This window comes from Chiloscyllium plagiosum, unplaced genomic scaffold (genome assembly GCF_037043375.1).
Source record: "Chiloscyllium plagiosum isolate Xiang-an unplaced genomic scaffold, Cpla_swu_hap1 HiC_scaffold_31, whole genome shotgun sequence".
Lineage (NCBI taxonomy): Eukaryota > Metazoa > Chordata > Chondrichthyes > Orectolobiformes > Hemiscylliidae > Chiloscyllium > Chiloscyllium plagiosum.
This window is the reverse complement of record NW_028270169.1, coordinates 1,380,593-1,394,656: the sequence shown is the minus strand read 5'-3', so window position 1 is coordinate 1,394,656 and position 14,064 is coordinate 1,380,593. Positions and strand designations below refer to the sequence as shown.

Below are 14,064 nucleotides of genomic sequence, written 5' to 3'. Positions count from 1 at the left end.
CTACCAATAAACGCCAGCACACCATATGCCGTCTTAACAACTCTATCAACCTGAGTGGCAACTTTCAGGAATTTATGCACCTGAACACCAAGATCTTTCTGTTCATCTACACACCAAGAATTTTACCATTAGCCCAGTACTCTACATTCTTGTTACTTCCAAAGTGAACTACCTCACATTTTTCTGCATTAAACTCCATTTGCCACTTCTCCGCCAGCTCTGCATCTTATCTATATCCCTCTGTAATCCACACCATCCTTTGGCACTATCCATAACTCTGCCTACCTGAGTGTCATCTGCAAGTTTACTAACCCATCCTTCTACGCTCACATCCAGGTCGTTCATAAAAATTACAAACAGCAGTGGCCCCAAAACAGATCCTTGTGGCACACCACTGGTAACTGAGCTCCAGGACGAACATTTCCCATCAACCACCACCCTCTGTCTTCTTTCAGCTAGCCAATTTCTGATCCAAACCGCTAAATCACCTTCAATCCCGAAACTCTGTATTTTGTGTAATAGCCTACCGTGTGGAACCTTATCGAATGCCTTACTGAAATCCATATGCACATCAACTGCTTTACCTTCATCCACATGTTTTGTCACCTCTTAGAAGAACTCAATAAGGTTACTTAGGCATGACTTACTCTTCACAAAGCCGTGTTGACTATCCCTAATGAATTTATTCCTTTTCAGATGATTATAAATCATATCTCTTCTAACCTTTTCCAACACCTTACCCACAACCAAAGTAAGGCTCACTGGCCTATAATTACCAGGGTTGTCCTGACTCCCCTTCTTAAACAAGGGAACAACATTTGCAATCCTCTGATCTTCTGGCACTACCCCTGTCAACAATGCTGACATAAAGATCAAAGCCAAAGGCTCTGTAATCTCCTCCTTGGCTTCCCAGAGAATCAGAGGATAGATTCCATCCGGCCCAGGGATCTTTTTGATTTTCAGATCTTCCAAAATTGCTAAAACGTCCTCTTTGTCGACCCCATCTAATCTAGTAGCCTGTAACGCTGTATTCTCACTAACATTACCCTTTTCCAATGTGAATACTGGCGAAAAATATTCATTTCGTGCTTTTCCTATGTCCTCAGATTCCACTCTCAACTTCCCACTACTGTCTTTGATTGGCCCTAATCTTACTCTAGTCATTCTTTTATTCCTGATGGTATGCCTGTAGAATGCCTTTGGGTTTTCCTTGATCCTATCCACCAACAACAACTCACGGCCCCCTCCTGGCTCTTCTGAGCCTTCTCTTTAGATCTTTTCTGACTAACTTAAAACTCTTGCTATACTACACCGTGTGAAAGCATGTTTTACAATCTCAAGAAAGGATGGATGGAAGGAATAATATATTTTACTGAAAAGAATTCGAGTGAAAATATTGAGATATAACTGTTAACCTTTATGTAGATTTGAATTCCAGACCGTAAGAAAAATAAAGAGATGGTTGAGTTGGGATCTATAAGATGCAAGACTAAATATAAGAGATTTAGGGTAGAGTCTAGAAGAAGCTTATCAGAGTTATGAAGTTGGATGAGTCAGCAGAAAATTGGTAGTCTATGGTAATGTCATCGGACTGCTACTGTAAAAGTAGGTTTGAATTCACAAAAGTGTACTGTGAAATTTGAATTCAGTTAAAAACAATGACTGATTATTGTAAAAACCCTGTAAAGGAAGGGAACTGCCATTCTTACCTGGTCTGACTCCAGATCCACAGCAATGTGGTTGACGCTTAACTGCTCTCTGAGTAATTCGGGATGGGTATTAAATGTAGGCCTGGGAGATGCCCACATTCTGTGAATGCATAAAAACAAAGAACATTACAGCACAGGAACATGTCCTTCGGCTCTCCAAGCCTGTCCTGATCCAGATCCTCTATCTAAACCTGCCGCCTATTTTCTAAGGATCTGTATCCCTCTATTCCCTGACCATTCATGTATCTGTCTAGATGTTTAGTCAACCTTACTTAGTTTGCATATTACTTTTAAATCTCTGCCCTCGCGTTCTTGTTTATTATACAAGCAGAAGCAGCATCACCTTATTTACTCTGTCCAGTAATGATGATTTTGAAAACCTCAAACATAGAGTCATAGATCCTGGATGTGAGCATAAGAGCAGATGACACCAAAATTGGAGGTGTAGTGGACAGCGAAGAGGGTTACCTCAGATTACAACAGGATCTTGACTAGATGGGCCAATGGGCTGAGAAGTGGCAGATGGAGTTTAATTCAGATAAATGCGAGGTGCTGCATTTTGAGAAAGTAAATCTTAGCAGGATTTATACACTTAATGGTAAGGTCATAGGGAGTGTTGCTGACCAAAGAGACTTTGGAGTCCAGGTTCAAAGCTCCTTGAAAGTGGAGTTGCAGGTAGATAGCATAGTGAAAAAGGCTTTCTTTTATTGGTCAGAGTGTTGAGTACAGGTGTTGGGAGGTCATGTTGCGGCTGTACAGGACATTGGTTAGGACAGTGTTGGAATATTGCGTGCAATTCTGGTTTCCTTCCTATCGGAAAGATGTTGTGAAACTTGAAAGGGTTCAGAAAAGATTTACAAGGATGTTGCCAGGGTTGGAGGATTTGAGCTACAGGGAGAGGCTGAACAGGCTGGGGCTGTTTTCCCTGGAGCGTCAGAGAAACAGATCTCCTTTCAACCTTCTTTTCTCCAGAGAGAGAAATCCCTATTCACTACAATGCTTCCAGAAATAGGTAATTGGTCATGTTTTGGAGGGAACTTAAAAGAATTATCAAAATTGGTTATACCAAAGTATAAGGCCATAAGACATAGGAGCAGAAATTAGGCCATTCAGCCCATTGAGTCTGCTCCGCCATTCATTCATGGCTAATAAGTTTCTCAATCCCATTCTCCTGCTTTCTCCCCATAACCCTTGATCCCCTTGATACTCAAGAACCTATCTATCTCAGTATGAAATATACTCAGTGACCTGGCCTCCATTGCCTTCTGTGGCAGTGAATTCCATAGATTCAGCACACATTGGCTAAAGATGTTCCTTCACATCTCTGTCCTAAAAGGTCTTCCCTTTACTCTAAAGCTATGCCCTCGGGTCCTCATCTGTCCTACAAATGGAAACATCTTCCTGAAATCCACTTTATCCAGGCCATTCTGTATTAAAGAGAAAGGATGATAAGGTGATCTTCTTAAAGGCAGTTAGGTTAGGCTTGCCCTGATTGATGAGCCTGATACCATCCTGAGGTGGGTACATTATTGGAGACTATTCTGTAGAAAGCTGACCTTTGGTGCCAAATCAGCATTGCAGAAGGTCACAACAGATAACCTATTGTGATTCTTTAAGAAAGTATCAGAGAGTATAAAAGACTCAACTCCCAGTCTTTTGCCAAGTTTTGACAGCATGGTGCATTGAAAGCTAGGACACAAAGTATAAAAAATGTCACTGCACAAGCTGTTGGAAGATTGGAATCCTGCTGCAGAAGGTAGTCTTCCATGGAGCCATGGAAGTGACTAATGCAGAATCCCAAGGGACAACAGAGATTTTTATTATTGGTTGATTAATGATTTGCAAGTTGAAATACAAACAAAAATAGAAGAGAAGAAGAAAAATTAACCAACAAGGTGCTCTCCGATCAGGCCCAGGCAGATAGGTTTCCATTGTTTAGTTTGTAGTTTCCAGTCTTTATTCCTTCCAAATTTCATCACTTTTTAAATGTTTGCAATAAATTTCATTGCTATTCTTCCGTCAGATTTAACCATCTTGTGAACTGAAGGAAGTACAACTTAGTACTCAGTTGGAAAGGCATTTGGCAAGAAAACAATTGAAGGATATGTAAAGAATTTGATTATTTTTGAACTTGTGCTGTGGGTTGATTGGTGAATTCTGATCTTATACGATCACATATTTCAAGTGTTTGGAGTTTTAAAAGAATTGAAACATATTAACAGGTTATTCTTGTGTTAGGTTGAGTGATTTTCCCTCTGTTCCTTTCCATTCATTTCCATTTATGGAAAATGAAAAAGAAAGTAATCTCGGGAAAACATGTTGCATTTCCCAATGGCAAATGCAGGAACTATTGAAGACAATAGGTGTTATTATCTGTTTCCTGATGGGTTTTTTTCTGGTTCACACAGATACAAGGGGCTGATAACTGGGAGACGTGCCAGGCTGATTATAGCAGTCTTCTGGATCCTGTCTTTTGTGATTGGTTTGACTCCATTTTTTGGCTGGAATCGGAAGAGTGAGGTGGAGGCTAAGTGCAGAAACAGCACAGTCTGGACACCACATCCGGAGAACAACTCTGCCCTCCAGAACTGCTCGGTGACATGCCTCTTTCTAAATGTGGTTAATATGAAATATATGGTTTACTTCAACTTCCTGGGCTGTGTCCTGACCCCATTGCTCATCATGCTGGGCATTTATGTAAAAATCTTCACTGTTGCTAGAAAACAATTGCAAAAGATTGAGCTGAATTCTGTAAATTCTGACACTTCCAGAAGGTACTTACAGAACCAAGTAAGAGTTGCAAAATCATTGTCTATCATTGTTGGGTTCTTTGCCTTCTGCTGGCTTCCACTTCACATCCTAAACTGTATTAATCATTTTCACCCAAAGTATTTCCAAACCATGGATGTGCGCATCATGAACGCTGCCATTGTTCTGTCTCATGCTAACTCTGTTGGTAATCCCATTATCTATGCCTACAAGATTCAAGAATTTCGCAACACCTTCCACAAAATTATTTTCAAGCATATTCTGTGCAGAACAGACGATGAATTTAAGTCTAAAACTCTGCGAGGAACACATTCGTAAAGGCACAGAAATGTTGACAGAAATATCTGGGAATCCTGTGGACTTCATACTTATATATACTATTTACAGATGCACTGTTGACATGTCTTTGTGTGTTAATTTTAGGAGTAACTCTTTGAGGGAGAAAAGAATACCATTGCAATCAAAGGAAGCTGTCAAAACATGAAAATCTTCCCTCTTCAAATAATTTTTCTCTTAAGCAGTATAAATGGAAATCCAAAAAACATTTGTAAATGAGATTACTGCTAGAGCTCTGAGCTCTATTAAATTCACCATTTCAAGGATGTAACTGCCAGCTACATTGTGGTATGATCCAGCAGTGATGTAGATGTCTGTCATGCCTCCACAGTCAGATGTGAAGTTGTAGAAGCAGATATTGTCTTGTTAACTTCAAGGTGCATAATGGTTTTCAAAATAGCATCATCATTATTCAAAGCAAACACTTGATGAGTTTTATTTTCAAAAGTGGGACAGAAAACATCAACTTGTGGTTTTATCATTAATGAAGAGGGGATGTAGCCAACACGAAACATAACTGGGTGACAATACAAAATTTCTTTATCTCTTCTTCCACTGCCCCACAACAATAAGACCATGGTGTTGAAGTTCCATGGACTCAGTTCCAATGGCTAAATGTCTGTGGGGGGTGTCAGTGGGAGGGTGCCTCATCCATGAAGCCAACAGGAGAATTCACCTGTGAAGCACTCTGGGGTCTTGTTGGCAGGAATTTCATTACTCTATCCCCTTATCCAACCATACCCTTGGATGCCAACTCTCCTCTGATTAGACCATTTTTGAAATCCAGATGGGACTCGTAGGATACAGACATAATTAGTCAGGCCACTATATGCCTCTATTTCACTTACTGGTCAACCAGTATTGCCACAGCTGGACTGGGAATTTACAACCATTCACCTTGTCCATGATGGATGAAGGTTTAACTCCCGATCATCTACAGAATAGCAAAGTGTGGCCAGCGCCTTTGAAGCTTCTGCTGGGATTACAGAGGAAAGCTAGTAAAATCCCAGTAGAGGTTAATGGGCCTTGATTTCACTATAACAACTGCCAATAGGTCCCTGGCTCTTCACCTTCTACAATAACATTCGGATCACTTTGTGTGTTACCTTATTAGTTGTTGTTGTAAGCTTATTCAGGCGAACGTGAGGACTGCAGATGCTGGAGATTAGAGTCATGATGAGAGTGGTGCTGGAAAAGCACAGCAGGTCAGGCAGCATCTGAGGAGCAGGAAAATCGATGTTTCGGGCAGAAGCCCTTCATCAGGAATCCTGGTGAAGGGCTTTTGCCCGAAATGTCAATTCTCCTGCTCCTTGGATGCTGCCTGACCTGCTATGCTTTTCCAGCACCACTCTAATCTTGACTTGTAAGTTTGTTCACCAAGTCATGAACAGCTACTCCAGTACACTTTCATGTCAGTTTTACTATAAAGGTTTTGAGCTAGGAATGTGAATGTTGGGAGATTCATATTACATTTGACTTTGGGGCAAAATCCTCTCATGACACATGAACAGGAAAGTTTTGGAGGGATATGAGCAGGAGTGACTAGTTTAGTTTGGGAACATTGTTGGCATGGGCTAATTGGACCTAAGGGTCTATGATCTGGCAATGGATGATTACATAATAGAGATTGGTTTTACAATGGTGCTTACATTTCTACATTTGTAGACATATAAAAGACTACATTATGGCACAGAATAAACTAATTATTGATAAAATCTTGCTAAAAATTGTATGATTGATGGGATAAATTTATGTGAAAATGTAACTGAAGAATTTTGAGGCACAACATTTTGAACTTGATGTTGGACTAACTTACTCAATTGTTATTAGATTTCAATTTATTTTATTTGCTCCCAGTCTCCTTCCATCTCTCACCTCTTTCCTGTCTCATCCCATCTCTGTTCCCACGTGTCTCACCGTACCCACTCTGTCTCTCATGTTTCCCCTGTCTCACCCTTCCATCATTATCTACCTACCTGCCTTGCTCTGCAGCCACCATCAAGATGTGTACTTCGATTCTGACTTCCGACTCAGTTCCACAGTTTGGTTTGCTAACTCTGTGAATGACAAAAACCCCTGCTTGTAGATTGGATTACAGATTTTCCTGGGTTTTGAATTACTGATGCCAACAAATTGAAGCTGCTGGTCTTTGAACAGAGTCATAGAAATGACTCAGAGTCACAGAACCCAGAAACAGATCCTTCGGTCCAACTCGTCCATGCCCAACCAGATATCCCAACCTAATCTAGTCCCATTTGCCAGCACTTGGCGCATATCCCTTTAAATCTTTCCAATTCATGTACCCATCCAGATGCCTTTTAAATGTTGTAATTGTACCAGTCTCCACCACTTCCTATGGCAGCTCATTCCATACATGCATCACCCTCTGCATGAAAAAGTTGTCCCTTAGTTCTCTTTTATATCTTTCCCTGCTCACCTATGCTCTCTAGTTCTGGACTCCCCCACCCCAGGGAAGAGACTTTGTCTATTTATCCTATCCATGCCCCTCATGATTTTATAAACCTCTATAAAATCACACCTCAGCCTCCAATGCTCCAGGGAAAACAGCCCCAGCCTATTCAGCCTCTCCCTATAGCTCAAAACCCTTCAACCCTGGCAACATCCTTGTAAATCTTTCCTGAACCCTTTCAAGTTTCACAACATCCTTCCAGTAGGAGGGAGTCCAGAATTGCACATAATATCCCAAAACTGGCCTAACCAATGTCCTGTACAGCCACAACATGACCTCCCAACTCCTGTACTCAATGCTCTGACCAATAAAGGAAAGCATACCAAACACCTTCTTCTCTATCCTATCTATCTGCGACTCCACTTTCAAGGAACTATGAGCCTGTACTCCAAGGTCTCTTTGTTCAGTAACACTCCCCAGGACCTTGCCATTAAGTGTAGAAATCCTGCCCTGATTTGCCTTTCCAAAATGCAGCACCTCACATTTATCTAAATTAAACTTCATCTGCCACTCCTTGGTCCACAGGTCCATCTGATCAAGATTCCATTGTACTCTGAGGTAACCTTCTTCGCTATCCACCACACCTCCAATTTTGGTGTCATCTGTAAACCTACTAACTATACCTCATGTGTTCACATTCAAATCATTTATATAAATGATGAAAAGCAGTGGATCTAGCACCAATCCTTGTGATACATATAGACCTCCAGTCTGAAAAGCAATCCTCCACCACCACCCTATCATCTACCTTCTCTAGTTCTGTATCCATATGGCTAGTTCTCCCTATAATCTAACCTTGCTAACCACTCTATAATGAGGAACCTTGTTGAACGCCTTATTGAAGTCCATCTAGATCACGTCCACTGCTTCGCCCTCATCAATCCTCTTTGTTATTACTTCAAAAAACTCAGTCAAGTTAGTGAGACATGATTTCCAATGCACAAAGCCATGTTGACTATCCCTTGTCAGTCCTTGCCTATCCAAATACATGTAAATCCTAACCCTCAAAATCCCCTCCAATAACTTGCCCACCACTGATGTGTCAGGCTCACCAGTCTATAGTTCCTTGTCTTTTCCTTACCACTATAGCCAACCTCCAGTCTTACTGCAACTCACCTGTGACTACTAATGATCCAAGAATCTCAGCAAGGGGCCCAGCAATCACTTCCATAGCTTCCCATCAGGTACACCTGATCACGTCCTTGGGATTTATTCACCTTTATGCGTTTTATGACATCCAGCACCACCACCTCTGTAATATGTACATTTTTCAAGATGTCACCATCTATTTCCCCACATTCTGTATCTTCCATGTCCTTGTCCACAGTAAACACTGATGCAAAATACTTGTTTAGTATCTCCCCCATCTCCTGCGGCTCCACACATAGACTGCCTTGCTGATCTTTGGGGGGTCCTATAATCTCCCTAGTTACCCTTTTGTCATTCAATTATTTATAAAATCCCTTTGGATTCTCCTGTTTGCCAAAGCTATCTCATGTCTCCTTTTTGCCTTCCTGATTTCCCTCTTAAGTAAACTCCTACTGTCTTCAAACTCTTATAAGGATTCACTCAATCTCTGCTGCCTGTACCTTCCTTCTTTTTCTTGATCAAAACCTCAATTTCTCTTATCATCCAGAAATATACTGTCTATGGACTCCTGTTATCTCATTTTTGAAGGCTTCCCATTTTCCAGCCGTCCCTTTATCTGTGAACATCTGCCCCCAATCAACTTTTGAAAGTTCTTGCCTAATACTGTCAAAATTGGCCTTCCTCCAGTTTAGAACTTTAACTTTTATATCCTTTTCCATCACTCTTTTAAAACAAAGAATTATGGTCACTGACCGCAAGTGCTCCCCCACTGACATCTCAGTCACCTGCCCTGCCTTATCTACTGAGACCAAGTCAAGTTTTGCACTTTCTCTAGTAGGTATATCCACTAGGGATACTCATTTTTACAAATCCCTTTGTGACCATTGGTGTATCCCATAGACAAAATAATTTATGTAGCTAAGCCTCCAGGAAATTTCTACATATTTACAATGAAGTTTAATTGTTGGCTTAAGTGTTCCCTGACTGTTCTCAGGCCGAAGTAGCAGAGATTCCCTGAAGCTGTTTGAAAGGAGCCTAACCTGTAAAAACTCAGCACAGTGGTGACCTTCATGACCAGAAACACCCATTTTTGGACAATTCTGGATTTGGATTACTTTTCCTGTATACGGATACACCATTATAACTGCATTCCTCTTTGTCTCAAGATTATTTCACAAAACAAACTACCTAGTCCTTGCTGCTATCTGATCCTTGCTATAATACACAACTTCAAAGCCAATCAATAGCACATTAGAGATTGAAGCAAAAATTTAAATCCACACCCTTCATTGTTATAGTTAAAACAGCAAAAAAATTGCAAAAATAAACATTTTATACAAACTGAGGAACAGGACAATGCCAACACACACACATACAAACAAAGTCCTGAGGCTGTATTCTTAATGTCACAGCCAAGAAGGAGAATCAAGATAACTCTCACCGATACCCTTTATGTGGAAGTTTGGTTCAATAGCCACCATTTCTCTATTCAACAGACTCCACACCAAAAAGACTTGCATTTATACAGAGCCTTTGATAACAAGGGCTATCGCACAATGCCCAGACATTAAAATACTGTTTTCACTGCAGAGATGTAGTTAAGGCAGTGGATAGTTAACCATGTTACTTCAGAGACGAAAGCTCAGGAAGCAAAGTTTTTACAATGGTTGTACTAATAGAACAGTCATTCTCTTGTCTTTCTCCTTCATTTCTAGCACCCACACTAACTTCTGTGCCTTGACGTTCCCCCGCCCCCCCCCCCCACATTTCACATTTCTAGCTAGTTTCCCTCATGTCGTAATTGTTTCCTGATTTTTTTCATTATTCTCATTTATATTGATAAATGTTACCCTTCCTTTATTGTGTTACTGCATTCCAGCAGCATTTCTTACATTGCAGTAGGGCTGCATTTCATTTGCAGTCCCCTCTGCAGTTAACACTGCCTTGAATTCTGTCTCCTCGTCATTTTATTTTGTTTATCAAACTGAAGTTCATAAAAGCATTAACACTGTCAGGTTTTAATTTCTGATATACCACATCTGTACTATTTTGCTCTTGGTTAAAACCACCAGTGTCTGATAAAGAATAACCATTAACTAAACTCTTACTCCAGTCTGCAAACATCATTGCATTACTGCCAGAACAGCGATTTCTCTTTGAGAATGTGGATTCCAGAGTGAAATAACTAGTTGGTAAAAGTCGCCTGTGCAGTGGAATGAAGCAAATGTTTCAACATTATATAATTTTATTGTTGCTCATAAAATGTTACAAATACAAAACAAATATACAGAGAACCACAGGGAGGAAGTTTCTTTCGATGGGAGAGACCAAAGCTTGGAAACATAGTTTATTAATGAAGTTTCCCTTTTAAGACTGAGATGAGCAAGAGAGAGGAGCTGTAGAAAGTCACCAACACCTGAAAGAATAAACGAGAGAATGACTCTGTGCTTCTGAAACAGTGAGAGCGTGCGTGTGATTTAGAGGTAGGAGATCAAAACTAGCAGCAAAGGAGTAGGTCTAGTAGAGCTGACCTGTGTGTGCAAGAGAATGAGTGAGAGTCAGACAGAGTGAGTGAATGAGAGAGAAAGTGAGATAGAGAGTGAGTGAGAGTGTGTGAGTGACTGAGAGAGAGGGAGATACAGGTAGTAGTGGCAGAGGACTCCTTCAACATGTTTCTACAGGTCATAGCCAAGTATGGCACACGAATAGATAATTGGTGGTATTTTCTGTCTCTCTTTTTATTGACCAAGTGGTTTAAATTAGGAGACATAATTATTTCTGAACAGCACAGCAAAATTTTAAAATCTAAATGAATTAATCAAATGGAATAGAGTTGGGTGGGAGGCAATGTGTTGCAACCAAAATCTGTGGGAACTGGTGGACACCAGTGTGATCCATGGTGACCACATCTGCAGCAAATGTTGGCTACTCAGGGAACTCTGGCTCAGAGTTGATGAACTGGGAGTCTGACATGCGGATAGTACAACACTTCGGACAGGGGGAAAAGGTACATGGACTTTGTTTCAGGAGACAGCCATGTTCTTCAGATTAATTACATCAAACACAACCGTAGTCATGTGGATGTGATTGCAAGTGAGGCAGTTGTTGAGATCCAGAATTTAGTTTTGGAAGAGCCTAAGCCAGTGTCCTTATCCAAAACGTGTGAGGTTCACGCTCCCAGTGTGGACAGGGCCACAGGCTATAGGGAGGATGAGTGTACTGACCAGAGGACCATGGCACAAAACATCATTTAAGTATGGCGAGGTAAGAGAAATATCATAGAAATAGAAGATAGCACAGTTAAGGAAATAGAGTCCAAAAGACTGGTACCAAGGTTCAGGACATTCCTTTGGGCTGGAGAGGAACTTGGCGTGGGAGGGAAAGGATCCAGATTTCACGGTCTATGTAGCTACCAGACATAGGTGGAACTAGGATAGATGTTCTACTGAGAGATTGAGCATTTTGGGCCTGAATTAAAAATCAGAACCACAAAAGTAATAATCTCCAGATTACTACCTAAAACAGAGGCAGATTGGCACATGGTAAATAAGATGAAAGAGGTAAACATGTGGAGTGGTGTGGAAGAAATGGGTTCTGATACATGGGGCTCTGGCACCAGTACTGGGGCAATAGAGATGTTCCACTGACACAGGCTTCATTTGAACCTTGCTGGGTCCAGCGTCCTGATAAATCCTATAACAGGAGTTCTAGATAGAACTTTTAACTAATTATGAGGGGTATGAGGATATAATTGAAGGGAAATATCAAAAAAGAGAGCAGACATGCAAGATATTGAAGAGGCAAACTATAAGCAAAGAATGACTGAAAGGGGTATAAAATATAAGCCTAAGAGTGCAACTGAAATTAAGACCAAAGTAATAATGTTAAAAAGTTAAAGTTTCTTTATCTGAATGCACACACATTTGTAACAAGATAGATGAGGTGACGGCAGAAATGAAATTAATGAATATGACCCTACAGTTATTATAGAGAGGTGGTCACAGGGTGACTATGACTGGAGACTTAATATTAAAGAGCATTCAACATTCTACAAGAATAGACAATAAAAGGAAGGAGGTGGGCTGGCTTTGTTAATAGAAAGTGGTCTCAGTGCGGTGGTGAGTAATGACATAGGTGCAATAGATCATGTTCTGGAATCAGAAGAGTAGAAATAAGGAATAACAGGAAATGAAGTCATGGGTGAGAGTTGTCTATAGGTCCCTGAAGAATTGCTTCTCTTTAGGACAATATAAAAGTTGGGAAATAATGGAGGCATGTAAGAATGGCAATACAACTGTCATGTGATTTTAATTTGCATATTGACTGGACAGATCACATGGATAAGGATAACATGAAAGATGAATTTCGAGAGTACATCAGGGATAGCTTCTACGAACAATGCATTAGAGAATCTACCTGGCAACCTACCTACATCTAGGAATGTATAATGAGGTTAGATTGATAAGAGATCTCAGTTACGGATCCTTTAAGGATAGCAACATGGTAGAATTTCAAATCGAATTTGAAAGAGAGTAACTCGGGTCTGGAATGGCAGGACTACCTTACGCTGAACAACTGGAGCGACTGGGCTTGTATACCCTTGAGTTTAGAAGACTGAGAGGGGATCTGATTGAGACATATAATATTCACTCTGGAGGCAGGAAACATGTTTCCACTGATGGGTGAGTGCTGAACCAGAGGACACAGCTTAAAAATACGGGGTAGACCATTTAGGACAGAGATGAGGAGAAACTTCTTCACTCAGAGAGTGGTGGCTGTGTGGAATGCTCTGCCCCAGAGGGCAGTGGAGGCCCAGTCTCTGGATTCATTTAAGAAAGAGTTGGATAGAGCTCTCAAGGATAGTGGAATCAAGGGTTATGGAGATAAGGCAGGAACAGGATACTGACTGAGGATGATCAGCCATGATCATATTGAATGGTGGTGCAGGCTCGAAGGGCAGAATGGCCTACTCCTGCACTTATTGAGTACTGTCTATTGTCTCAAACCAATGTCCTCAACGTAAATAAATGCAATTACAGAGGTCAGAAAAAAAAGTGTGTCTGAAGGGAGTTGGGAAAATAGGCTAAAGGGGAAGTCATTGGATAAGCAGTGGAAGAGACTTGTTGGAAATTGGGGACCCATTAAACCTGTGTTGACGTAGTATTCCACACACAGTATTTTCTGTTCCTGCACCAGCTGGCGCATGTATTCAAGCTTCTGTATCTTCAGCCTGATGGAAGAGGTTATAGGAGAGCATTACTGGGGTGGGATGACTCTTTGATGATATTGGCAGTCTTTCTGTGGCAACAAACTGTATAAATGGAGTTGATGGATGGTCTGCGCTGTGCATAAAACCTTTTATAGTTTCTTACAGTCCTGGGCAGAGTAATTGCCATACCAGGCCATTATGTACCCAGACAATATGCTTTCTATAGTAAATCTGTAAAAGTTGGTGAGGGTCCTTATGGACATGCCAAATTTCCTGAGCTGCCTAAGGAAGAAGCGGCGTTGTTGTGCCTTCTTGCCTGTCACATCTACGTGGGAAGTCCAGGACAGGATGTTGGTTAGTGTCACCCGTTAAGAACTTGATTGTCTCCATCATCTCAACCTCAGTTCTGATGATGTAGATGGGGGGGTGTTTGTTGTGGTTCTGTTGGCTGAGCTGGGGATTTGTGTTGCAGACGTTTCGTC

General features: G+C 41.0%; 1 protein-coding gene and 1 long non-coding RNA gene across 3 annotated transcripts in view; one reads left to right on the top strand and one right to left on the bottom strand.

Annotated features, from left to right (window-relative positions):
• The window catches only part of adora2b (adenosine A2b receptor), a 39,435-nt gene extending 33,401 nt beyond the window's left edge, over positions 1–6,034 (top strand). The window contains exon 2 of the mRNA XM_043718039.2: positions 4,118–6,034. Coding sequence (XP_043573974.1) covers positions 4,118–4,796 — 679 coding nt within the window. The 3' untranslated portion in view covers positions 4,797–6,034. The remainder of the gene's footprint in view (positions 1–4,117) is intronic.
• The window catches only part of LOC148141836 (uncharacterized), a 43,813-nt gene that overhangs the window by 23,144 nt on the left and 6,605 nt on the right, over positions 1–14,064 (bottom strand). Inside the window, exons 1-2 of one of the 2 annotated variants that reach the window (XR_015752308.1) lie at positions 6,791–6,846; positions 1,710–1,809 (exon numbers count right to left, since the gene is read on the bottom strand). This is a non-coding gene — a long non-coding RNA (uncharacterized LOC148141836). Of the gene's footprint in view, positions 1–1,709; positions 1,810–6,790; positions 6,847–14,064 lie in introns of those variants that run through there. The other variant, XR_015752307.1, reaches the window with a different exon arrangement.